The sequence below is a fragment of the Bos mutus genome, chromosome 6 (genome assembly GCF_027580195.1).
Source record: "Bos mutus isolate GX-2022 chromosome 6, NWIPB_WYAK_1.1, whole genome shotgun sequence".
In the NCBI taxonomy this organism is placed as follows: Eukaryota; Metazoa; Chordata; class Mammalia; order Artiodactyla; family Bovidae; genus Bos; species Bos mutus.
Window position 1 is genome coordinate 69,582,737 of NC_091622.1, and position 24,845 is coordinate 69,607,581.

Here is a 24,845-nt window from a genome sequence, read left to right on the forward strand (position 1 = left end):
GCTGTTGTGGTGGTGGCATTGTTTTGAAGCTGAGCATATCCTACAAACAGTTCAAGTCCCAATCCCAGAGTCTCTGATGCCAGCTAGAAGAAAGAAGGGCTCTGTTCTCCATGGTGCCATAGACTGTTGTATCCCATTAGAACTCATCGAAGGCTGTGGTTAGATTCTGGCCATCTTTGTAACCCTAGTACCTAGCACATATAGGCACTCAGGAAATAATGGTGAATTAAACTGATTTGAATTTCAATAGCAACTGCAGCTCTATTTCCAGAAGTTCCTCTAGCAATATGGCCTAGACCTTATATTTAAAATTGGCCATTATTCTGATATGCTTTCTTTAGAGTTTACAACTAAATATCCAAGAATCCTATCTGGGTAAGAATCATTCTCTGGCCAATATAAATGGTATTGTGATCATTATTAGGTACACTGTTGGAAATTCCATTAATTTGCCTGATCTCAGAAAAAAGAACAGGTAAAAAACCCCCTTTAGAGCAGCAGTGATACAGTTAATTTTGGCTGCCATTGTTTCTTTCTGAACTATGCCTTCTGCATTCATAATTAACATCTCTGTTGCTTTAGAGCACCTGGAACTAAAAAATAGTGTATAACTGAGACAAGTATTCTAAATGGAGATGGCATGGAGATAATCTGTGAATAACCAAACATTGAATTAATATTTCAATAAACAATTAAATTGTTCTTTTCCTTTTCTTGCCTCGAAATGTTTAAATTTTTCCCATTCACATAAAAAAGTAAAAATTTATGCCAGTTGGGGAATAACAAAGAAGCAACTGTCATTTATTTTATTAAATGTGAACATCTTTGAGGAAAAAGTATTATCTCTAAAATTTTGTTCAGAATTGTTAATTTTATATTTACATCTATTTTCTGAATCGTATTACTTCTTTTTTTAACTCCTTTTGTAGTTCAATATGATAATTTGTTGCTTTAAAAACAATTATTGATTAATGGCTATTGAGACATCAATGCTCTCGAAAGGAGATGTCAATTTTTACTAGTATCTGTGGAAGACAATAGCGCTGTGTACGCCCAGAGAATGAGGGATATTATCTTGCTAAATCAGTTTGTAGTCAATGAGCTCATCAGCTAAATCTGATGGACTGACAGAGAGCCCAAACATGAGGAAAGAACTGTAATACACTGACTAAGACGGCATGTTGGTTTGCCCAGAGCAGTTAGACAAGGGAGGGCATCCCGCCAAGTCCAGAGTTTTAGGGCAGACTCCAAATAAGCTTGAGCCAACAGGACAATATCTCTTGTTTTCAACTCTGTGCAAATTATAAACACAAGAGGATGTGGCCATTGTGTTATGTTCCCCCAAGCACCACTTAGCTGAAAAGCAGACAGTGGAGGGAGGACCCCAGCCTTCATCCTGGGGCAGCATTTAGAAGGGTCTACTATGAATCTAGTAACTTATTAGTTTTCCTCATTGAGCCAAGTGTCTCTCACCCAAAAAGACACCCTGATTTAGATTTTAGTCCTGGATCTGATTTGGGCAAGTCTTTTAACCTCTGAATACCTCATTGTGGAAATAACAACTGGGGGGAAATAGTCCTATCTAGCTTATATTAATTGTGCAGCTCCAGTGACATAACATATTTAAGATACGTTTCAAACATATTCTTTGTAAACTCCAAAATGTATGTAGATGTAAGATATGAGTTGTGTTTAGGCATCTACCTAGAATACTGGCATTCTTCTTTCAATCCTGTTTCTAGTATTTTTGAGCACCGCCTACTGTGCCAGGCTCTGTTCTCAGTGACCCCAACAGATCCCAACAGATAAACATTCTCCAGGAGCTTTCATTCTTGCAGGGAGATTCCGCCATAAGCATACACACACAGTACATTATACAGCATGTTGGAAAATGATAAGTGCTATGAGAGAACAAAACAGAGCATAATAAGGGGGTTGGGAGTACAGAGGGCATAGTAGAGGCTTTGGTATTTTTTAAATAGTGAAAAAATGGCATTTGAGAAAAGACCAGAAGGTGAGGAAGTGAGCTTGTGGGGAAGAATTCTCAGCAGAAGGGAAGGCCAGTGCAAGAGAGGGCCAGCCAAGCAAGGAAGGCAAAGCAGGCAGGTAGGCCAATAGAAGAAGAGGAGGTCAGAGAGACACACGGCCAGATCGTGGAGGGCCTTTTTGGCCACTGTAATATCTTCAGTATAGCTCTGACCTGATTTGACTCCTATTTTTAGAGGCTCCTCTGGGTGCTGGGTTGAGAACAGACTGTAGAGACAAGCATAGGGGGAAAAAGCCTAGTCAGGAGACTAGAATGTAAGGTAGACCAGTGTGGCAGTGGTGGGAATGTTGAGAGGGGTCAGGTTCTGGATATTTTTAAACATAGAGCCATCAGGACTTCCCAGTGGATTAAATGTACAAAAAGAGAGGAGTCAGGAAGACTACAAAATTTGGGTCTGACTGACCAGAAGGCAGAGCTGCCAGCAATAGAGATGTGCCCATATGGAAGGGAGCTGAAACTCCTCCCTTTTCCCTCCTAGCTGCAGGAATTCTTCCTGCAAATGTAAAACTCTGCCTAGCGGAACAAGATTGAAATGATCTATTTGGTGATTGATGGAAGGACTGACAATTCGCACTAGTTCATCTCCCTGGACCTCAGTTTCTCTAGTTGTAATATGAAATGAGCCAGCAGGATAACGGCAAAATTTCATTTCAGCTGCTAAATTCAAGAATGTAGATGGTGCCACCAATTCTCACACTTTTCAAGATTTATTTTTGATGTATTTTCTTCCTCCAAAAAAAAAGTCTCAATAAGGAAATTCAATCTTTGAACATGCCCTTTATGGTTTAAAAGAAAATTATTTTGGAATCCTAGTTAGAACATCAAAAAATGAATGTTAATTAGACAGATTTCTTAAAAAAAAAAAAAAAAAAAGTACGTCCTGCAATTGTTTATACAGTATCTTGTTCCAGGGAGTTACCTAGCTAATCAGGAAACATATTTCCTATGTCATATTTCATCAGAAATCTTGTTCACAAGTTAAATTTTGTGTCACTGTTAAAATACTCCCTTTCACTTTAATGGTACATGAGTGAACTTGAAAAGCTTCTAAGGTTGCCTGAAAGAACATTCGGCTCCTGTAGATTCTTGCTTTCTTCCCTCATTGCTTTATCATTTCTTTTTGACAACAGCACTATTGGTGTCATTAGTTCTGGAGCATAAGAAGTCACTAGGGCGACTTCCATGGTGGTTCAGTGGCTAAGACTCCACACTCCCTATGCAGGGGGCCTGGGTTCGATCCCTGGTTAGGGAACTGGATCCCACATGCCATAACTAAGAGTTTCCATGCTGCAACTATTAATAAGATCCCACATGCTGCAATGAAGACCCAGTGCAGCCAAATAAAAATAAATAAATAAAGAAGTTACTAGAGAAGACTGAAGACCAGGTATCTGATACAGCCTGATTCTGGAGAGGAATGCAGGATAATCATACATAGATTAATTTAAATCCTTGGATAATCTCTTAAACTTGTACCCCACAAACACAGCATCTCCCCTTCTCCCACATTGCATGTGACCTGGGGAACATCATCATCACCATCATCATAGCTGGCATATTGAGTGCTTACCGTGTGCCAGGCATTTTCCCACAGTTATCATGACTTAACTCATTTAACACCCACAGCCACCCTATGAGAAGAGTCATGATTATTTTCATTGTCAAAGGAGGGGAGCTTCACACCCAGGACCTCCTAACCCTAAGCCCAAGCTCAGTAGAGCAGTGAAAGGGTTGAGGCTGGAATGGAGCCGGGATGCACAGGCACTTAGTTCAGTGAATTATCTTACTGATATCACTGTCTGTCTTAAAAGCCTTCCATGCCCTTCTGCTTGAGGGCAGAGGCCAAAATTTTAGTTTGTATCAAATCATCAGTATTTGGCAAAGCAGTTACTCATGAACAGAAACCCCTGTGAAAACTGCATAGTGAGTGAGACCTAAGCTATCTAGTTCTCCTGGTTTCCCCAGCACCTAAAGCAGAGCCTGGCTTTGTCTAAATGTCCTAAAGCAGAGGACACATAAATGTTCACTGAGTGAGAAAATGGATGGAAAGAGGATCCAGGCAGGAGTGAGGGAAACTGGAGGCAGGCAGTGAAGAAAAGAAGGGGACTCCCGGAGGCATTGCTCCAAAGCCGCTCCCACTTAGCAGGTCCTGGCTTCACCGTGAGGTTCTCTCCAGGCTCTGCTTCCCCCACCCCGACTCTGACCTGGCAGGTTCCCAGGCCCCCGGTAGGAGGAGGAGCTTGCGCTAAGGAGGATGCCCACTGGGTGGGCTGGAGGGAGCAGCTATGAGGCCCGCGGAAGTACCCGAACCCCATGCACGCGCCCCACGAAGGCAGGTGGTCTCACATGCCAACTTCACACACACATACACACACACACACACACGCTCTCTTCCACATTCACACTCATACTCAAACGCTCATATTCCCCATACTCTTCAGTACACACTTGCGGGCCCGCGCACGCACGTGCTTCCACAAACACACATACTCTCGCACATACGCATGGGACCCCACACTTCTCACAAACTCACAGTCGCACTCCCATTCATGCACCCTCGGCAACACATACATCCTCACACTGTCTCTTTAATTCTCACATTCATACATCCACACACCCCAATATTCACAGCCACCCTTATGCTTACAACCCCCATTCAAGCTCCTAAATACCTACACTCTTCACTTTTACACTAACACGCTATTCACACTCCTCACCTCTTCATACACTTGCTGATACATACATGCACATCACACATACCCTCCAGCATGCACTCATTCTCATACTCACTCACACTCACCCCCACACTCTCTCACACACGCTTCCCCCGCGCTTGCGCACGCACGGAGTCACACGGTTCTCCTGCCCAGCACTCACGCTTGCGCATGCGCACCTGCTATGGTGAGGACGCTGTGCCCAGCGTGGATGCCCATGTGCTTGGAGTTTGGAGACTGTTGCTGATGGAAGCGTTTGCAGGTTATGGGTTCAAGGCGATCTCTTAGAGTCGCTTCGTTTTCCAGTGAGAAGTTACCCAGGGAGAGGAGCAGATCAAGACCCAGAGATGGAGACGGACACCAGGAAGGAGTGGGTTGCAGGTTTCCCGCGGTGGCAGCTGGTAGGGGCCGACCCGCGGAGAGTGCCTATTCACCGCGTCTAGGGAGCAGCCTCTCCGGCCTCCGACAGCTTCTGTATCTCTCGGCCTGGGGAAGGGAGTGACTGGACGTGGACTTGGGACAGCCCCTGGCCACGCAGCGCCAGTCCCTGTGACCCAGAGGACACAGCACAGAAAGCTGTGAGCCAGGGTGAAAAGCGGGACGGGGTCAGCAGTTAGAAAATCATCAGTTTGAATCTTCCCTCTCCCACTTCTAAGCTGCGTGTCTTTGGACAAGTTGCATAGCCTCTCTGAGCCTCATTTATCCTATCTGCAAAATGAGGGATTAGTCATTCAACAAGTATTTATTCCACTCCTAATATATGCCACCTCTGGGCTAGACGTTTTATAGACACCTGTGAATAAACAAAACAGATGCAGTTTCTGCCCAGTGCAGCTTGCAGTCAACTGGGGGAGATGCTCAACCAGCACTGAAATAAACCTGAAGACAAATACCGATTATGATAACAGCTTTTGAAATAAGAGTAACATGTTGCTTTCACCTGGTCGACTGTCTTTAGCACTATGTTCTGGGAGCAAGTGAATAAAAACAGTCATATTCCCTATCTCATCCCACTCCAGTCTATGCCTTTTTTGTAATATGGGCTACATTAGACTGGCCTTCGGAGAAGGCAATGGCAACCCACTCCAGTACTCTTGCCTGGAAAATCCCATGGACAGAGGAGCCTGGTAGGCTGCAGTCCATGAGGTCGCTAAGAGTCGGACACGACTGAGTGACTTCACTTTCACTTTTCACTTTCCTGCACTGGAGAAGGAAATGGCAACCCACTCCAGTGTTCTTGCCTGGAGAATCCCAGGGACGGGGGAGCCTGGTGGGCTGCCGTCTATGGGGTCGCACAGGGTCGGACACGACTGAAGCGACTTAGCAGCAGCAGCAGCAGACTGGCCTTTGTAATCTTTAATTTGCAGGAAAGCCACATTAACCAAGGAGTGGACAATAAACAAATTCGAAATAGTAAAAGTATCTTCCTCACAGGGTCACTATGAGAAATAAATGATACATTAAAGGCTTAACTCATAACTGAGGACATAGTAGGTGCTCCACTATTATACATAAAATAGATAACAAATAAGGATCTGCTGTATAGGACAGGGAACTCAATGCTCTGTAATGACCTATAGGGGAAAAGAATTTTAAAAAGAGTGGATATATGTTTAACTGATTCACTTTGCTGTATACCTGAAACTAGCACACAACATTGTAAATCAACTACACTCCAATAATACTTCCCAGATGGCTCAGTGGTAAAGAATCTGCCAGCCAATACAGGAGATGCAGGTTCAATCCCTGGGTCAGGAAGATCCCCTAGAGAAAGGAATGGCAACCTACTCCAGTAGTCTTGCCTGGGAAATCCCATGGACAGAGGAGCCTGGCTGCCTACAGCCCATAGGGTCGAAAAGAGTTGGACACGACTGAGCACACATGCATACTCCAATAAAGGTCATTTTTTAAAAATATAGTAGGTGCACAATAAATATCCGATATATTATTAGGAGATAGTATTACCTAGTGCTTAAAACTTCCGACTTTTACATTCTACAGACAGGATCTGAGTCCTGGCTGCCTCATCTCTAGCTCTGTGACCTTAGATAAGCCTTTGAACTTAAATAAGATTCAGGATTCTCAGTGGAGAAATAACAGAAAAATAGTGCTTTATCTGGTAGGGCAGCTATGTAAATTAAATGAGGTTTTGTGGGCAAGGCTCCTGATTAAGGACAAGGCACACAGTGAGAACTCGGGAAATAGAGGTGCTCATACCCTCCTGTTTCCTCCTCTATAAAACCGTCCTCAAAGCTGTAAGGTTTCTCCAGGCCAAAAGAGCCTTGAAATTTAGAGCGCAGTCCTAAATAGGGACTGCCAAGATAGAGCTCCAGGCCTTTGACGAGCGTGGAGAATAGGAGGTGGCGAGGTTTTCCTGGCGGGCCCAGGTTGAGGAGGCTACTGAACTGTTCGCCCAGAAATAGAGGGCTGGAAAAACCACCGGACTGAGTGCCTTTAGGGAGAAGACGCCGGCCTGCGGAGGAGCCTTAGCTGGCAAATCCCGCCGGGAAAAGGCGTGTGGGGGCGGAGTGGTGATTGGGCAGAGGCCCCGGCTTCCTGGTTACTCACTACGAAACCCTGGGCTCTGGCACCTGCTTCCCAAACCTCAGGATCCGTGGAGCTGCAGATCGCAGATAATTACAGAAAACAAGAGACGCCACGAACTCTCACTAAACACCAGGCCGGGTGCTAGGGGCATCCCCTAATTCCTCGAAAAGACTCGAAAGCGGCGGGCGTTTTTTTCCCTGGTTCACAGAGGCTGACCCTGATATTCTTCTACCAGTCTAAGGGAGACCTCCTTTCAATTCTTTCAGTTAGCCCAAAGAGACTCCTCTCGGCATTTGGGCGCGCCTTTGGGTGGCCTGACATTCCCTCCAATCCCGACCCAGGCCGAAGATAGCCGGTGATCCCGCAGGTCACTTCACACTTGGGCTTTCTCCGCTCCCAGAGCCGCTAGGGCTTTGCTTTTATATTCACGCGACCTTTTGTAATTCACCAGCTCTGAGTTGGTTTACCGCTTCGTTCGACAAAGTGGACATTTCCAGGGGACGGGCCTTGTGCAGTGGATCCCCCAGTCCCGAACCTGTTATATAGTAGGCTCTCAATACACACTTTCAACCACTATCAGTTGTTCAATGGGACTCAAAGCGGTTATTATTTTGGATAAGTGAAAGTAGGATTTATCCATTATTTTTCAGCCCTCACCAGCATCAGGACCACGTAGAAAGTGCGCCATGGTTTTTGTTTGTTGTTTTAAATTTCAGTGTTTTGGCCACACACCATTAAATCGAAATCTCTAGGGCATCCATACTCCCCAGGTGATTTTTGTAGATGGCCAAGGTTGAACACCAGAAATGCCAGCTTGCTATAAATTATAATGATTCATTCTCTTTTTGGAAACTTTTTTTTAAAAAATAAAAAACCGTCCTGAATCCCATTACTAAGGAGCCACTTGGGCCAGTGCTTTCAGGAAACTTAGGCCAAGGAAAGTGGCGAATTGGTGTTAATTCAGCCCTCCCCTTATATTCCCATCTCCCCCCTTCCAACCAAAACCGCTAACTTTGAAAAACCCACTTAAAAAAAAAAAAGGCAAGCGCCCAGAGAACTGGAGAGGGAGGGAGATGCAGCATTTGCTTCAATTATCTGGATAATTGTTCCCCACCTCAGACCATTGTTACTAAAATGAAACAATATTCTATAGGATACAGTCTGGGCCTTTTCAGGCTTGCTCCCTGTGGAGCCCAGCACACGCTGGGCACTGAGAAGGCGCTCAATAAATTTTATTCTGGTGACAGAGGAGAGCTTTAAATGGGGGAGGGATGCCTTGTTAGGCTTAAGGATTTGGGACTGGGTGAATATTAATTAAGGTGAAGTGGGGAGCAGAAGGGCTGTGTGGTGGGGACTGGGTGCCATCAAAACTCTGTTCTGAAGGCCGTTCTTGAAATTCTCGGCCAAACTCCTCACTTCTTTCCCAGAACCTCCCCCACCCCTTCCTCTCTTGAAGGCCGAATTGAACTCGTGCGCCTGTGGTGAGCACAAAGGCGAATTCAGGTTTCTCAAAGGCCCATCGGTTCTGAATAAACAGTGGGGACAGGCAAGATCATTTTTGGTGGTGGGTGAGGACAAGGTCCGCAGCCTGAGCTCTCCATGGACTGGCCTCTCCCAGCCATGCATTAAAAGTAACAGTATTGGGGCAGCTGAAGGGGCAGCCAGGGCCTGAGTCCTCACCACTCAGCCAGCGCTGGAATGTGGGGACTGACTCCCAACTGCCCGTCTTTCTCTCCACTAGGGGCTTTTCAAGAGGGGCTTGGGTTCTCTAAGAGTGTGTCTTTGGTAATTACAGCCTCGGCCTTAATGAGATTCTTTCAACTTCCCCAAGCCCGTTTGCAGGTTACAGCCTAATCTGGGGACCTTCATTTTCCACTCTGGCTACACATCCCGGGAACAATTTCCTCTCTGGCTCCTGAAAAGCGAGCGAGCGCCCCAATTCTGCTGAATGCACGTCTCGGTTCATCCAAAGCCAGCGGGCTTTTGATGGCCACAATGCAAGTTACGCCCAAAGAGTGTCCCTTTGGTCATATCGACAACGCTTGGCTTCACGTTTGCAAGTTAAACGGGCAGAAACCCTGCCGAAACTCCCACGCCAGACGCCGGGGCATTTCCCTCCGCCCTGCTCACAACACAACTGGGGAGTGGGTCCAAGGGAGGAGGGGGAGGAGGGGGAGATTTTAGAAGGGGGAGTGGGAAAAGTCCTGATTCTCAGTCACCATCTACAAGAAGAAGTGGTGGGGGAGGACCGTTTTCTCCCGTATTTCTCTCTTATTTATATATTTTTTTCCATTTTGCTTTATTGGCAGCTTTACCCAAACAACAACAACAAAAATCAAATGAGCGCGTTTTCTCCTTGTCTTCACCTAGGTAGCTGCTTTCCTGCGGCCCCTGAAATGTGACTCCTTCATAAAATCAAAATTTATGATTATTCAAATGTTGGGGACTGTGAAAAGAGAGGAAGAAAGAGAGAAAATTAATATTGCAGCTGTTCTTCTGATTAATGAGAGATAATTGCTCATGAAAAGTCACCCCTGTGGCATTTTGTTGTCTCCTGGATCTTTGTTCTTTTCCACTATTATTGAGGACTTTCTTGAAGACTAAGCGGTTCTTTTCAATTTTGGGGTATTCAGAAAGGGTTGCCTGGTTACAGAGAATGGGGAAATCTCGGGCTATATCGGGTAAGATGTGCCACAGACAGCAATATCACAATGCCACTCGGAGAAAAGGATGGATACAAGTTAACGATGCGCTTTCAATAAAACATTCATAGACTTGTTCACGCTTTGATAATGACCTCATTAAAGGGAGCTGGGGGCAAGTAAGTCCTGTCTCCTGTTTGTGTTCGTCTAACAAAACCCAGCTTTGAGATCATTCATCGCTTTGGAAACTAATATGAAATCAATGTAAGAGGAGCAAATAAATCCGAGGAGGCCCGGCCAACTCCCGGCTGTCGGGCCCTGCTCCCAGCCTCCTCCGTATCGGGCAGAAGATCCGGCAGGAGAACCGTGTGGGCAAACGCTGAAACTGAGAGGAAAAAAAAGGACTTGGAGTTGGGGGAGGCGGGGAGCAGAGGGAGGGGCAAAGTAGGAGTTACAGCCGCCGGAAAAAAAAAAACAGTAAGCACGTCAGTGGGTCAGAACTCTACGTTTGTTGAATAAGTAATGCTAAGTCCATGCCACCTCTTATTTCCCTGTTTTTGCTGGTGACAGGAAACAGGAAGAGGAAAACGTGGGGTTCAGGTCTGGTGTGATCCCAGATGGGGGAAAGTACTGGAAGACTTTCTGAAAGCTATATCCAAGAATTCACATCTCAAGGTTGAGCTGCGAGGAAACCACTCATCCAGACTTGAGTTGGACAGTTTAGAGGCAAAAAGGTGGCTCTACTGAAATGAGGGGAATTTCTTCCCCTCAGTTGAGGGTAAGGATGGGGTATCCCGACTGCGCAGGGGTTGGGGGATGGTGGGGGACAATTTTTGTTACCTTTGCATTTGTGACATCATCAAAGACAAAGCAAAGCCATCCTCTATCATCCCCAGCAAGAGGGAGGAAAAAAAAAAAATCAAAGGATTTCTCCCCCCACAAAAGAACTAATTTTCTCCTTGAATTATGAAAGCAATGGCTTAGGTAACAGCCTGTACTCTGTACCCGACTGCTTAATGCCGAATAAATCCTTCCACGTGGCTCCCCGAGTCGTGGCAATTAGAGCTCATTATAGGCTCATAAGAGCTCTCACTTCGGGGATTACTTAATGGACGATGAAATTTTATCGGACAGGATCACTGAGAAATAAAATTGGGTGGCAGCGGGGGCCCCATAGGGGCACGCCAATGGCCTGCCCAGGGTCCCTTTCTGCTTCAAATGGGTTGGAGGAGCTGCTATTCTGAGCAAGGGCAGGGCTAGCAGGGTCAGTCACAGAGCTGTCCAGGGCCCTGGGGGGAGATAAGGGGGCAACACACATGGAAGAGGAGCTTATGAAGATGGGGCTGAAGTGGGGGAAAGAGGAGAGACCGAGAGAGAGATTCAAAGAGAACTAAAGAGAGACTCCAGTGTGGATCATGACTCCAAAATGCTTGCTCGTGGTGGGCTCTGGCCATTAACCCAGTACCCTAATAGACACATTGCTCAGTCGCGGTCTGCGTTCAGCCTCAGTCCGGCCCCAAGCCGCTGCTCCCCTTGCAGTCCTAAGCAACCCCAGGGGCCTCTCACTTTTTTCAAAATTCCCCAGCACACCAACCGGATGTTTCTGTAGTCAGACATTAATTGAGTTAGATGCTCAAGCATCATAATTAGGATTCTCTAAAATAAAATGGTCCTCACATAGGCACAACTCCCAGCATAGTAGCATAGAAGTTTTCCCCATGCACAGAACTAGAACCACTGCAGATCATAGTGAATAAATAAACGCATATATTATATAAAATTTAAGTGAAAAAATATGTATATACTTAAAAATGAACAGGAAAATCATGTCACCTATTTGGACGATTTAGGCCTGTAAAAACATCCTGGTACTAGGCACCTCCCAATGGTAGAGTTCCCAGTCTTCTTTCTGAGGCTGTAATGACTTGGGGACTGCCTGGATTCTCCCATTTGAAGATGGGCTGAGCCCGGCAGGCTGGGTTGAAGCTGAGAGCTTGCGATGGCTGCAGCAGCAAACCTTGTGGTACAAAAGTAGTTACAGCTGAGCTGCCCTGAGTTAAGCCCTGAGACTCCTTAATTGTTGTCACAAGATGTTGGATTAGCACATTTCTGGAATAGCTGTCTGTTTACACTCTGGAGACCCACTGTCCACTAACCGCTTTCTAATTGAATTCTAATCACATTCAAATAGCTCAATAACCAGCCTCAGCTGCAATTCATAAAACTTTAATTGCCATCCATAAATCCTGGGCTCCCCAGAGCGGGGCGTCCCTACAACCCAATTATAGTTCTCTAGCAGGCAAGAGAGATGGTCACAGAGATGGAAAGGGAAAAGGAGAGACAGAAAAATAGAGACAGCCATGTCACCAGCTGAGAAGCTGGCCTCCCCTAGTATTTTGACCCTTGGCTCTCACAGGTGGAGGGGTATGGTCCCCAAGTTTCTTCGCATCATTGTGATCTCAGGCCTGAAGTTTGCAGTCTGAGGAAAAGGATTGGACTTGGAGCTGGTGCTCACCCTCCCTGCTCCAGCCAGATTTTCTACAGGGTGAAAGAAGAGAAAGCTGTCATTTCTGTAGCCTTGCCTTCCCCAAAGATCAATAGCCCTTAGGGGGGCAGCTAGTCTCTTGCACAGTCATTGGTGCACCAGTCTTGCACTGCCATTCAGGGAGGTTTCCTTTACCAAACCACTTCTCCCTTACTGAGGCATCAAGTGTCTCAATTCCTTTTAATTTGTATGGGCTTTAAAGGGGGTGCATAGAAGAGAGTGCTTCCTAGTTAGTCTTCTAGCTGCCTAAGATCTGTAAAATGCCAAGGGGTGGGAGATGGCAGGACCCAGAGCAAAGGCTTCCCTCAGCCCCTGCCCAGTTTCCAGAAGGGCCAGGGTTTGGGCCTCTCTCCAAAGTCCTTAGGATAGAGTTTGTAGGGTTGGCCTGGAAATGTAGCAATGGAACCCCGTGGAGAAAGAAAAGAGTGACCCCTTCAGTGTCTCTCTCTGCCAAAGGGGAGTTTCGGGTTAGAAAAAGGCACAAGGAAAGGTGGTTGATCTGAGTGGTCCCAGGAAGGCCCCAAGTGCAAAGGCACTTTAGAACTTCTCAAGCATCAAAATGAAAAGTTCCTCTTCTTAGCTGGGAGGCCTTTCTGTTATGCCTCCCAGATCCCTCACAACTAACCACCTGAATGACACTGGCCAAGTCCAAAAGCTGGGGGACTCTGTGTGCTTGTGTGTGCCTGTCCCACGTTTCGCTCCAGGACTGGGCCGCTGCCAGTCCACAGCGGCACAATCCTGTTCTAAACCTCAGGCCTCACACTATTCCGTGCCGTATCCACGGCTGGCACAGAGGAGCAGGGAGCACGGGGCATTCCGATTAGAAAGGCCTCCAAGTCCCCACCTGGTGCGCTGTGAGGCCGGAAGCTTGGAGGAGTTGGTCTGGGGCCCAGGCTAGGGAGAGGGGTGGGATGGAGGATGCAGCTCTGTGATTTCTCGGGAAAGCGTGGAGAAAGAGGGGGAAGAGGCTGGCCTCCCCGGGAAATTAACAAAACCTACACTTTGCAAAGTCTCCCCCATCCCCCTCCTCCGAATTCTTCCCTGCCGCGCGCCCGCCCCTCCTCGCCGCTTCTGTTGTGACTCGGGCAGCCTATCCCGAGGGTGGGGAGCTGCGGAGGAGCAAGAGCCGAGCGGTACTCCGCAGCATCACGTGTCGGGGTGGGGGCTATAAAATCCCGGAGCCGGGGCGTCGGGCGGGGGACGTGAGGACCAGCCCTCTCCAGGGACCCCTTTGTTCGCAGTCCAGGCACCGACACCTCGGCGTTCCCAAGGGCTTGACCGCCTGCGTCCGCGCCGCGCCCGGGGCCAGAGCTCTGGACAGGAGAGGGGGGCCCCACGACCGGCCGGGCCCTCCAGCCACCCACCCCTCCCGACATGTCGCGCTCCTTCTATGTCGACTCGCTCATCATCAAGGACTCCTCACGGCCCGCGCCCTCGCTTCCCGAGCCACACCCCGGGCCAGATTTTTTCATCCCGCTGGGCATGCCGTCCCCGTTGGTGATGTCCATGTCCGGGCCGGGCTGCGCGTCCCGCAAGAGCGGAGCGTTTTGCGTTTGCCCGCTCTGCGTCACTTCGCACCTGCACTCCTCTCGTGGGCCCGCGAGCTCCGGCGGCGGGAACGCAGGGGCCGGGAGTGCAGGGGCCGCGGGTGGCGGAGCGGCAGGAGCCGCCGGGGCCCTGCCCTTGCTCAAGAGTCAGTTTTCTTCGGGTCCCGGGGACGCACAGTTTTGCCCGCGCGTGAGCCACGCGCACCATCACCACCACCCGCCGCAGCACCACCATCACCACCACCAGCCCCAGCAGCCCGGCTCAGCTGCAGCAGCAGCGGCGGCCGCGGCGGCAGCGGCGGCGGCCGCGGCGGCCTTGGGGCACCCGCAGCACCACGCACCTGTCTGCACCGCCACCACCTACAACGTGGCGGACCCGCGGAGATTTCACTGCCTCACCATGGGTAGGGCGGGTCCTGGGCACCTGCGCGCTACGCCTTGCTGGCTCCCGGGAGTAAAACGTCTCGCCTTCAGTGGAGGAAGTGGGAGCCTGTGGGGTGGGCGGAGGGGGCGAAGGAGGGGCTTTTGGAATAACTGCAGAGTCGTCTCGTAAGTTCCGAGGTGAAAGTTAGCCTTGCCAGACTCTCCAAGCAGCTTGGTGCGCTCGACTCCAGTACCTGGTGTTCGAGTCTGGGATAGTAGAGGGTCCTTTGCGACTTTGAACTTGAAGGCTGAAAAACCGGAGGTTAACTGACTGAGGTCCGGGGTTGGTGTGTTTGAACTGAAGTGTGGCAATCGGGCGTCGAGGCTGGCTAAAAGCATCTCGATGCTTTTGGTTAAGCCTGCCTGCCTTTCCGCTAGGGTGGACAGGAGACCGCAGGATTCTCCCAACCCCTCACCCGCCCCCACTTTAATCCTCTGACTTTACATCCCCGAGATCAAAGGCCTTCACTTGCTTTGGGCGTCTCTGTCCTTCCTGGCTAAGTAACCGTTTGTCTCCAAATGAGAAAGAGTGAGGGATGGATACAGGTGTTTGGTTGAGCTTCGCGGGTGGGTCCTTGAGAGGCAGCGTTTGCAAGGGAGGGCCCTGGGGTGGGAGCGCCTCGCTGGAGAATTACCTTTCTGCCCTCTCTTGGCCCATCTGCAGGGGGCTCGGACACCAGCCAGGTACCCAATGGCAAGAGGATGAGGACGGCGTTCACCAGCACGCAGCTCCTAGAGCTGGAGCGGGAATTCTCTTCCAACATGTACCTGTCTCGACTCCGGAGGATCGAAATAGCCACGTACCTGAATCTGTCAGAGAAGCAGGTGAAAATCTGGTTTCAGAACCGCAGGGTGAAGCATAAGAAGGAAGGGAAGGGCACGCAAAGGAACAGTCACGCGGGCTGCAAGTGCGTTGGCAGCCAGGCGCACTTCGCGCGCTCCGAGGATGAGGACTCCTTGTCGCCGGCCTCGGCCAACGATGACAAGGAGATTTCCCCCTTATGAGGGAGGGCCGCCCACACACACACCACGCGCTCCCGGCATCTCCCCTAACTCCCGAGGTGGCTGGCACCCAGGGGCCAAAATCCTCACCCTTTCGGTGGTCCCACCTGGAGAACCTGGAGAGGAGCATTCCCCGGGGATGTGCATGCCGGGCCTGACCCTTCTCCTGTCTCCTTGATCTGTCTGTTTGGGGCTCCTCTCGCAGTTATAGGTCGTCGTTGTTGTTTTTTATGTAAATAATCTAGATTCAACTCAGTTTTGTCATATAACAAAGGAAAAACAGGATTGGTTTAAGTTTAAAACTGTATGTCGGTTTTTTTTAAAGCGCATGTCATTTCCCTTTCCCTGTCTTTCAGAACCAGATAAGAACATGGGGTTTCTTGATTATTTTTTTAAATGAAGGTATTGAGTTACAAATAACTTAGAAAAATTAAACCCTGTAAGGTCTTGCTTTTTGAAAAACTGCCTGAGAAGAGTCTCAAATCCAAGTCACTGAAGTCTCTTTGTGAATAGTTTTATATAAAATTTATATTTATATTTATTTAAATAAATGAGACAAAAATCAAGGTTTTAAATTCATGGTGTTGGCTCTCACCAACTTCCCCTGTCTCTCTCTTCCCCATATGGATAGAGAATAAAAGTGTCTGAGAATTTACAGCAAAGTAATGACTGTAATTTGATAATGTGAGTCTCTTGGTTGAGGGAGTTTGTGACTCTGTAGGATTTGTGTCACCAAAACTTCTGCCAGGACACTTTCAGTCATGATGTTGCCTACCAGGTAGTACTCCCCATTCTTAAAATAGCTCTCTTCCTCACAATTGACAGGATAAATCCATTTAGAGTGACACTGACAATTAATGACAGGCAAACCTTTCAATCTATTTAGGAGGGGAAGTTGAAAGTCCCTTACTCCTATTTATTTTCTGTAGCAGTCCCTCCTCCCTTTTTTTCTGTCTTCATTTCTTTCAAATACTAAAACCTGAATTATATGAAGGAATCTGAATAGTAGGAATTGTTTTAGAAAGGGCAACAATCCATCAAACAGGTTGGAAGCAAACACATGGAGACTTACGAATGATGCTACAAGTGACTAGAAGCAATACTGTTTTTGAGTGTTTGTCTAGCTAAGAAATTAGCTGGTTTCTACCACTGCTGTGGAAAAAAATATTTTTTCAGGAATAGGGAGTTAGTCTGTCCAAAAATATACATTCTCAATTTTCCAAAATAGCTCAGAGGTGCCCTTGGACTTTGGGATTTTTTTCCTTGTCTCCTTTTCACCTAAATTAGTTCCCTTCTAGTCCCACTGTTCCCATCACCTTGCAGAGTTCACTCCTGCAAGCCTGGCCCTGGAGAAGACTTTGGCTCTGCCCTGGCTCTGCCAAGCAAGGCAACCTGACTCTCTCTTCAGCACAGCTAGGTTGTATCCTTTAATGGAGAGAGTTAAGCTGGAACATGGAAGCTAGGAGATCTCATTCCCCGAAGGCTGAGTCCCACTAACACCCACTGGTGTTATTTCTGATTATTTTCTGTAAACATGCCACCCCAAAGGTCCAAGCCATGGGAACTGTTGACAACACATACTCACACTTTAGGTCTGATTTACTTTAGGTCTATAGGGACTGGAATCTCAACAGGTGAGGTTGCAGATTTAGTATGGGAAGGAGGAAAAGGGGGGAAGATGTGACCATGGGTTCCCTGGCCAGAGATATTCTCTGTCTCTGTCTCTCTCTCTCTCTCTGTCTCTCTCTCTCTCATACACACACTCTCTCCAGAGAACTCAGGGAGAAGGAAAGTCTCCTTTCAGACTCCCGAGGCCCGCTGTCAACTCTTATTCCGGTGCTAGTCAGGGCAGGCGAGGTGCGGGGGTGGGGGTGGGTGAAGCTGGACGGCTCGCCCTGAATAGGGAGCTGCTGGTGCTTTGTGCAGGGACATGGGACTGGGCCTGCGCAGTGGTCACAGACGACCGGCTCGCTCCTGCCCCGGGCAGAGCCGCCGCTAAAGGGAAAGGGCGCTGGCCCGCTGCCTTTTCCGAAGATCCCCTCCTCCTCCTTCCTAATAGATAGGCATCTCTGGGCACCAGTACAGGGGTGGAAAGGAGGGAGTTTCGTAGCGCAAAGAACGGGCGTCTAAGGAAGAATCCCTTCGCAGGAAGTAACCGAAGGCCAAAGAGCCCCGGCTGCACCTCTGAGCGCTCCTGCCCAAAGGGAAGCCTCAGCTGGTTCCCGGACAGACGACTCCATCCCCTTCCATCCGCACCCGCCCCGGTCCCTCCGTCGTCCCCAGGCTTGTTCCTCCCCAAGTCCCCGGGCTTGTTCCTCCCCAAGTCTCTGCCCTCGCAGATTTGAGTATCTGCACCTCTCCTGACTACCCCCATCCCCGCCCAGATCCAGCGCCCAGAGCCACCCATTTGCCCCACCGGATGCCGCTCCTTGCCCAACTCCACCTCCCTGAGAAGGAGACGCGGTACCAGTCCTCCTTGGATGGTCTCCGTACCTCTCCCTCCCCTCTTGGGGAAATTCCTTAGGGAAGAGAGAATAAACAGGGGATCCTGCACCAGAGGCATAAAGATTCAGGCAAAGACGTTGGACATTCTCCAAAGAAAGTTTCTCCGGGGTTCCTGGGGAGGTCCTCCTTGTCCTAGAACATTTGGAGCAGAGTGAATGTTCTTGTCACTGTCAAAGTGGACCATGAGGTTTCCTTGTCTACTATTTTACACTCCCCCAACCCTTTTCCTCCCAGAAAAATTTCAGCTGAGCTTTTAGGAAGTTTGGGAATAAGGCTGTGGGGGTCTGTCTGATTTTAAAGGCCTATAGTTTTTCTTAGGTTAAGAACACCTAAGCCAACACAGGTGTACACATACTCTGCTCAACAATCTTGACATCAGCCACTCTAAGAGAATTGTCCCCAGACTTGTTAAAAGAAGAAGGTTTAAGATGTATGGAGTCACCCTTACTTTTCTACCTGGGAAGCACTAGATGCTAGTTTCTCAATAGTTTTCCCTTGAGACACAGAACACTGTTCCCACAAAGTTTGGCCTCTTGGGGGCCTATAACCACATCATGGAAAGATAAATAGAATAAAAATGATAATTAGAAATCAGGACCTTGCTCCACTAATAGAAAAGAAGTGAGCAGCAGGAGCCATTAGTAGGGATAAATCCACCTCTTTAAACAGGGAAAGAGCTGGGGATTGGGGAGGAGGGACAGCAGGAAGAATGACCTCCTGCCTTTGTGTCCTGACCCAGTCCAGACATTCCCAGCAAAGAGGAAGAGAAGAGACCTTTCGCCTTCACCCTCCCACTCAGTGACCAACACAAGCCCAAGGCCAAGGGCCTAACAATAATAGTGGCACTCAGCAAGGCTTCTTGATTACAAACCACAACAAAGGCAGCCATCCTTGGTGATAGAGGCACGATCACCATGGACCCCTGGACCCAGGTGATAGAGACACTGTGATGGTAGATCCTACTCCTCTCCTTATTCTGAAGTGGCGATCATAGTTTACTCCCTACTGCCAACCCTCAACATATCCCCCCAAGGATATCCAAAGATAGTTTAGGAGAAACAAAAATTTTGAAGTGACGTCTTTGATCTTCTGACTTCCTCTTTCCTCCCCTTGCCCCCACTCCTCACCAGTGCTGCCCACTTATATCTAATCAGGATTAGGAATGCAGTTTGCTAGGTCCATCCTGACTGTGGTCAGAGAACTGCCAGAAAGGTGGTTGTTCTAAATGAAAGGTGGTCACAGAGGGCAACTGGGTCTGTGTGTGTATATGCATGCACCCATACATGTGTGTGTATGTGGGGGGAACTCCTGATGGCAGTCGTGTAAGTGGAAAGGAAAGGGTTATTTTTACTAGATTTTTTTTTTCTTTTTTCTTTTCTTCCCACTTTTTTTCTGCAGTTTCCATTCATTTTTCATGGCACTGCTTGGGAGATTTCTTTGAGGGATTCAGGAAGACACTGAGAGTTGTGCTAGAAGAAGGAGGAAAAAAGATTCCCTTGTAGTTCAGTCAGTAAAGAATCTGCCTGCAATGCAGGAGACCTGGGTTCAATTCCTGGGTCGGGAAGATCCCCTGGAGAAGGAAATGGCAACCCATTCCAGTATTCTTGCCTGGGAAATCCCATGGATAGAGGAGCCTGGCAGGCTACAGTCTATGGGGTCGAAAGAGTCAGACGTGACTTAGCACAACTAAAGCACCATGACAGCTCTGGGTAAGATCTCAGGTCCAGCCTTAAGGGTGTAAGAGAGAGGGGGAAAGTGACACTTCCAATAGAATCTATTTGCTGGAGGAAATTGGGTTTAAAGGAGCAATCACTGCTTTAAAAAGAACTCCTCCCATTCTCTCCAAACACAGCCTAAAGCTGTCCTAGACGTGAATGCAGCTCAGTGCATCAAAGCAATTGTTCCTACTTTCATTATTCACAGGGAATCTTTGAATGTACCTGTTAAGGTGACAGACCTCTTAAAAGGGAAAATTTTTTTCCATGCAATTAAATGGTGCATTTACTAGGCTTCTATTAACATAATTTAATATAAATCTATTTTATAAATCTTTAGGCTCACATTACTGAAGATTGAGCTTCTCTGGAAAAAAAAAAAAAAAAAGCCCATGTCTCTCCCCTAAATTAGATGGAATAGAATCCAAAAACTTGCTATTCTAAGCCAGCTGGAAATATTAAAAGTAGAGGAATTTGTATTGTCCTTTGTTAATGGTGGAGGTATAGAGAAGAGTCAGCTTGTCTCCCAGAAGACGAGAAATTCCACAGGAATGAAGGGCTCCTCACCCAAGGCTCTGGCACTTGGAGTGGGTAACACAGGCTACAGTGGGAACTAGAACTTAAAGAGATCTCTTAGGAACAGAACTAAGCAGAGCTCAGATGAAGAAACAACAGCCAACCCTGGCTCCCATTTGGAAGCAAATTTATTCTGTTTGGGGACAGAAAATCCAAAGCCTGTGAGCCCCTCACATCCCTTCCATAAACTACTCTATATGGAGATAGATATCCTTAACAGTTCGCATAGCTAGACTTCTTGTTCTCAAGTGCACCTTCCAAAAGCTTGGCCATCCCACTGTCTCTGAAAACGGTGTTTTGCGTGCCCTTATATTGGGGTCAGTGCCTGCCCTTCTGCACCAGGCATTGCACTTCTGCAAGCAGAGCCCTATGTGTTTCTGAATTCTGTCCTACCTTTGTTGAATCTTCCAAATCCCAAACCCAGGAAGGCTCCAGGGGCCCCTCTGAGTGAATCTGGTCAGATCGGAAGTGTGTGCTGTGTGCTTAGGAAAGTAACTAGTTTCAGATTAATGAAGCAGTGACAATTTCAATCTGCTTAAAGGCGGAGGTTGGCACTGCCCAGGCCTGAGCGTGGGGAGCTCGCCAGGCTGGGCTTTATATTGTCCGCTTTTCTGAAGAGCAGACAAAGATGGATAGAGAGACATTGAAAAGCAGGGGGCGTATTTCAAACAGCCTCATAAAGAGGGCTGTCACTTTAAGACAAGAACCATAGTGCTTTGATGACTTTGTATTAGCGGCCCCATTTCAAATAAGGAACTCAAGTCTCTAGTGAGAGGGAGGAAAAAGGAGACTGAGAGAGAAGGAGAGGGAGAGAGGGAGACTGTAGTGATATTTAGCCTGTGTGAGCACTGCAGCGGACTAATTCAACTTTAAGCAACTGTTTGGTTTCTGAAGTTCAGGGAGAAACAACCCGCAGCAGGTGCAGAGAAAAAAGGCAGGTGGGAGCTACCCCTTATGGGAAAGAGCTCGCTGTCCATGGGCGGCAGCCGGCTCCAAGGAGGAGAAGAGGAGTGGAGGCCAGTTTGGCCTCAGTTTGCTAGGAAGGGCTTGAGAGAGGGACTCTCAGCTCTGCTGGCCCCAGACCGCTGAGGATTATAATGGAAATTTTTGAAAGCGTGAAAGAGAAATAATAGGAAGGAGGGGGAGGGCAGGTTTTCGGAGTCTACCTTCACAAAGCCCAATTTAAATTGTTTGGGGTCAAGCAGCAGCAAGCCACCTCCCCCTTTCCTCCTTAATTAATTAATGACCACGATTAATTATTAGGGCCTTGCATCTCAAGACTTCAAAACACCTTCCCCCAGGGGCTGATGAGTTGCTTGAGCCAGGCACGTGGTTCTAAGTTGGGAGAAGCAAGTTGAAAGTTGGCAGTGTTGTCTGTATCTCTCTATCTGCTTCCCTCCTGGGTGTCTGCCTCTGCTTTTCTTCCTGTCTTTCATACTCTTTCTGCCTTGGTATGTCTCTGTTTCTCCGAATCTTCATCCTCTTTGTTCTCCGGGCCGATCTCCCCATCCTCCTCCAATCTCCCTTGGCCCTGGCTCAACCCTCCCAACGGCAGGACCCCAGCTGTCCCCAGAGATGGGAGGATGCCCCAGCGGCCCCTGTCAGGACACCACAGCTCTGAATCTTACTGCGTCCCCAGTGGCAGGAAGTGAGTGGGCAGCAGTGTTCACCCGCTGGATCATGAGTTACTGACAGCTTAAAAATAATTTTTTTTTCTGACAAACAAAAAAAGATCATTTTTAAGAGACCTGAGAACCAGAATCGCTCAGGCTTTGAAGGCCAGCGAAAAGGCTCCCCCGTCGGTGGCACTGGAGAGAGAAGCGTTTAGTCCCTGTTTCATTAGGCACTATTTGAACCTTGCAACATGTGGTAATTTCTGGGGCAAGCTGAAAAGGGGGGATTATGTAGGAGGGACACAAGGAAATTAGCCAACGGTTAATTTAACTCGTTTTCTGCTAGACTTTTCGATACATTCCTAATTGACTGAGGGGCAGGTGAAGCTCCCGCCCCATGCAGGCTCATTCACGGTGGGAATAAATGGTTCTTTTTCAACTCACACTGCTCACAATATATCATCAGGGAAAAGACATGCAATGAATATGTTGATTTTTTTTTATTAATGGAATTACACCCTGCCACGCAGGTGTGAGGGTAAAAACTTTCTATACGGCAATGAAATAAGATTAACAATGAAATTAGAATTTTATTAGCTTTATATGTCACATAGACCTGGATTTGAACTGTCAAAACAAGCAACAAGAAAAGATATTGGGAAGGCAGTCCTGCCAATCACCCAGGAGAAATGGAACAGCGTCTATCCAAATCAAACTCAGCGGCAGTGCCTTCTGCAACTCCTTTGGGCCTTATGCCAGAAGCTAGAGAACACAGGGCCTCCCTTGGGTAACAGCCTGGGTTTTGGACCCACAGGTAGGAGCTTAAAACACCGCTTGAGCTCGGAGGCCAGGCCTAGAGCAGGCCCCAGTCCACGGAAGAGGGCTTGGATAGCCCGAGGCCCTGAGAGGTCAGCTGGAGGCGCCGGGCCCCGCGGTCTGCCTGCCTCAAGCTTCACATCCTCTAGATCGGCGGCCCGGGTTGGCCGTGGTCCGAGAAAGTGGAAAGAAGAGTGGGAACTCGGGATTGGAGGCGGGGTGGGGCGCCACTTGGACACCGCCCTGAGTTTTGTTACCCGGGGGCCCCTGGGAGCTTGGGCAGAACTACCTGGGTCTGGCAGGCGCAGAGGTGCCCTATGCAAATGGTTCACTATTAGGCGAGAAAGAAATACTTCAAATGGCCCTTTGTAACCTTCTATAGAAAATCGAGGTACTCTGCATGACAAAGCACAATTAAGCTTTCTATTCAGGAGTTCTGCAGCTGGTAGCCCATTGGGAAAGTGGGAGGAAACGCGAATATATTAATAGTGTGGCAAAAGTTTTTTGTGTGCGTGTCTTTTTCTGGGTCGGGGATGGGGAGGGGCGGTGGGTGGACCCGGAGGGGAAGAAGGCTCCGCCTTGGATCCTTGCCACCTGACAGCCTTGCCTCTGCCCACGTGGAGAGCCCTGCTTGTCTGGCAGCGGGCATTCTGAATGGTCTCAGCGAACTCAGCGTACAGAACACGGCTGGGCGGACCCTGCGGGCACCAGCGCCTGGGCGGGGCGGAACGCCTGCCCCAGCCTAGCTTCCTCGTCCTGGGAAAGCTGGGCTAACCCGCGCCGGGATGGTCTTGGTACCCGGCGCCGGAAGGAGGCTGCGCTTGACCGATGCTTCACCCAGACGCCATGGCAGGTGGTGCACCCTGGAGCGCAGCAGGGGGATGCTGCGCTGGCAAAGAGGCTTGGGAAGAGCACAGTCGGATTTTCTGTTGAGCTCTAATTTTCTCCCATTCTTGAGGTTTCTTTTTTTTTTTTTAATTAACTTATTTTTAATTGGAGGATAACTGCTTTACAATATTGTGTTGGTTTCTGCCATATGGGTATATGTATATCCTCTCCCTTTTGAACCTCCCTCCCACCTCCCACCTCCCACCGTATTCCTCTAGATTGTCACAGAGCACTGGATTTGACCTCCCTGCATCATACAGTAAATTTCCACTGGCTGTCTAACATTGTTGATATTCACTTTCCTAATTGTTCACTTTTGCAAATCTCAGGGAGAAGTTTTTGCTTCTTAGTAAAGAAGGGCTCTTAGCCAACTGTGCTGTTTAGTCTCCTTTTGTTGGTCTAGATCCATCTCCACTCTCCTCTGCCCTGTGGGGGCCGCAGACACTGGCCCCTATGGATTGTATTACATGGTCTATTAACTATTTCACCTGTAGCCTCTGGGCTTCCCTTGTGGCTCAGTAAGTAAAGACTCCACCTGCAATGTGGAAGACCTGGGTTCGATCCCTGGGTTGGAAAGGTCCCCTGGAGAAGGGAAGGGCTATCCAATCCAGTATTCTGGCCTGGAGAATTCCATGGACTCTATAGTCCTTGGGGTTGCAAAGAGCCAGACACAACTGAGCAACTTTCACTTTCCTGTAGCCTCTTGACTCTGGCTTTCATTTGGGTTTGGTGAATGAGTGGCACAGCAAATAACAGAATAAGCTGATGAGAGAGAAGCGGAAGTATATTGATTGTTTCTGGGGATACCATATTGTCCCAGTTCTGGCAAATTCTGCTACTTCCAGAAATTCCCTTTCTCTCTGAGAATTTCTTTTCCAAGGCCCCAACTTTAAATCCGGTTCTTCCTGCAACTTCGTGGAAAAGGGTGGAAACGTCTTCTGGCTTCTGCTAGTACCTAGGAACAATACTTTGGCCACCTGATTTGAAGAGCCAACTCATTGGAAAAGACCCTGATGCTGGGAGAGATTGAGGGCAGGAGGAGAAGGGGATGACAGAGGATGAGATGGTTGGATGGCATCAGCAATTCAATGGACATGAGTTTGAGCAAGCTCTGGGAGATGGTGAAGGACAGGGAAGCCTGGCGTGCTGCAGTCTATGGGGTTGCAAAGAGACAACATCGAGCGACTAAACAACAACAACAGGAGCTTCAAAATTCTCGTTAGTTTCCCTCGGTCCTGCACACATCTCTGCAAGAAGTCATTTTG

General features: G+C 48.3%; 1 protein-coding gene across 1 annotated transcript; it reads left to right on the forward strand.

Moving 5' to 3' along the window:
* The first annotated feature begins 13,869 nt into the window (after positions 1-13,869).
* On the forward strand, positions 13,870-15,470 carry GSX2 (GS homeobox 2). The gene is made up of 2 exons (XM_070372942.1): positions 13,870-14,446; positions 15,130-15,470. The coding sequence occupies exons 1-2, from the start codon at positions 13,870-13,872 to the stop codon at positions 15,468-15,470; spliced, it is 918 nt and encodes a 305-aa protein (XP_070229043.1).
* The last annotated feature ends 9,375 nt before the right edge of the window (positions 15,471-24,845 follow it).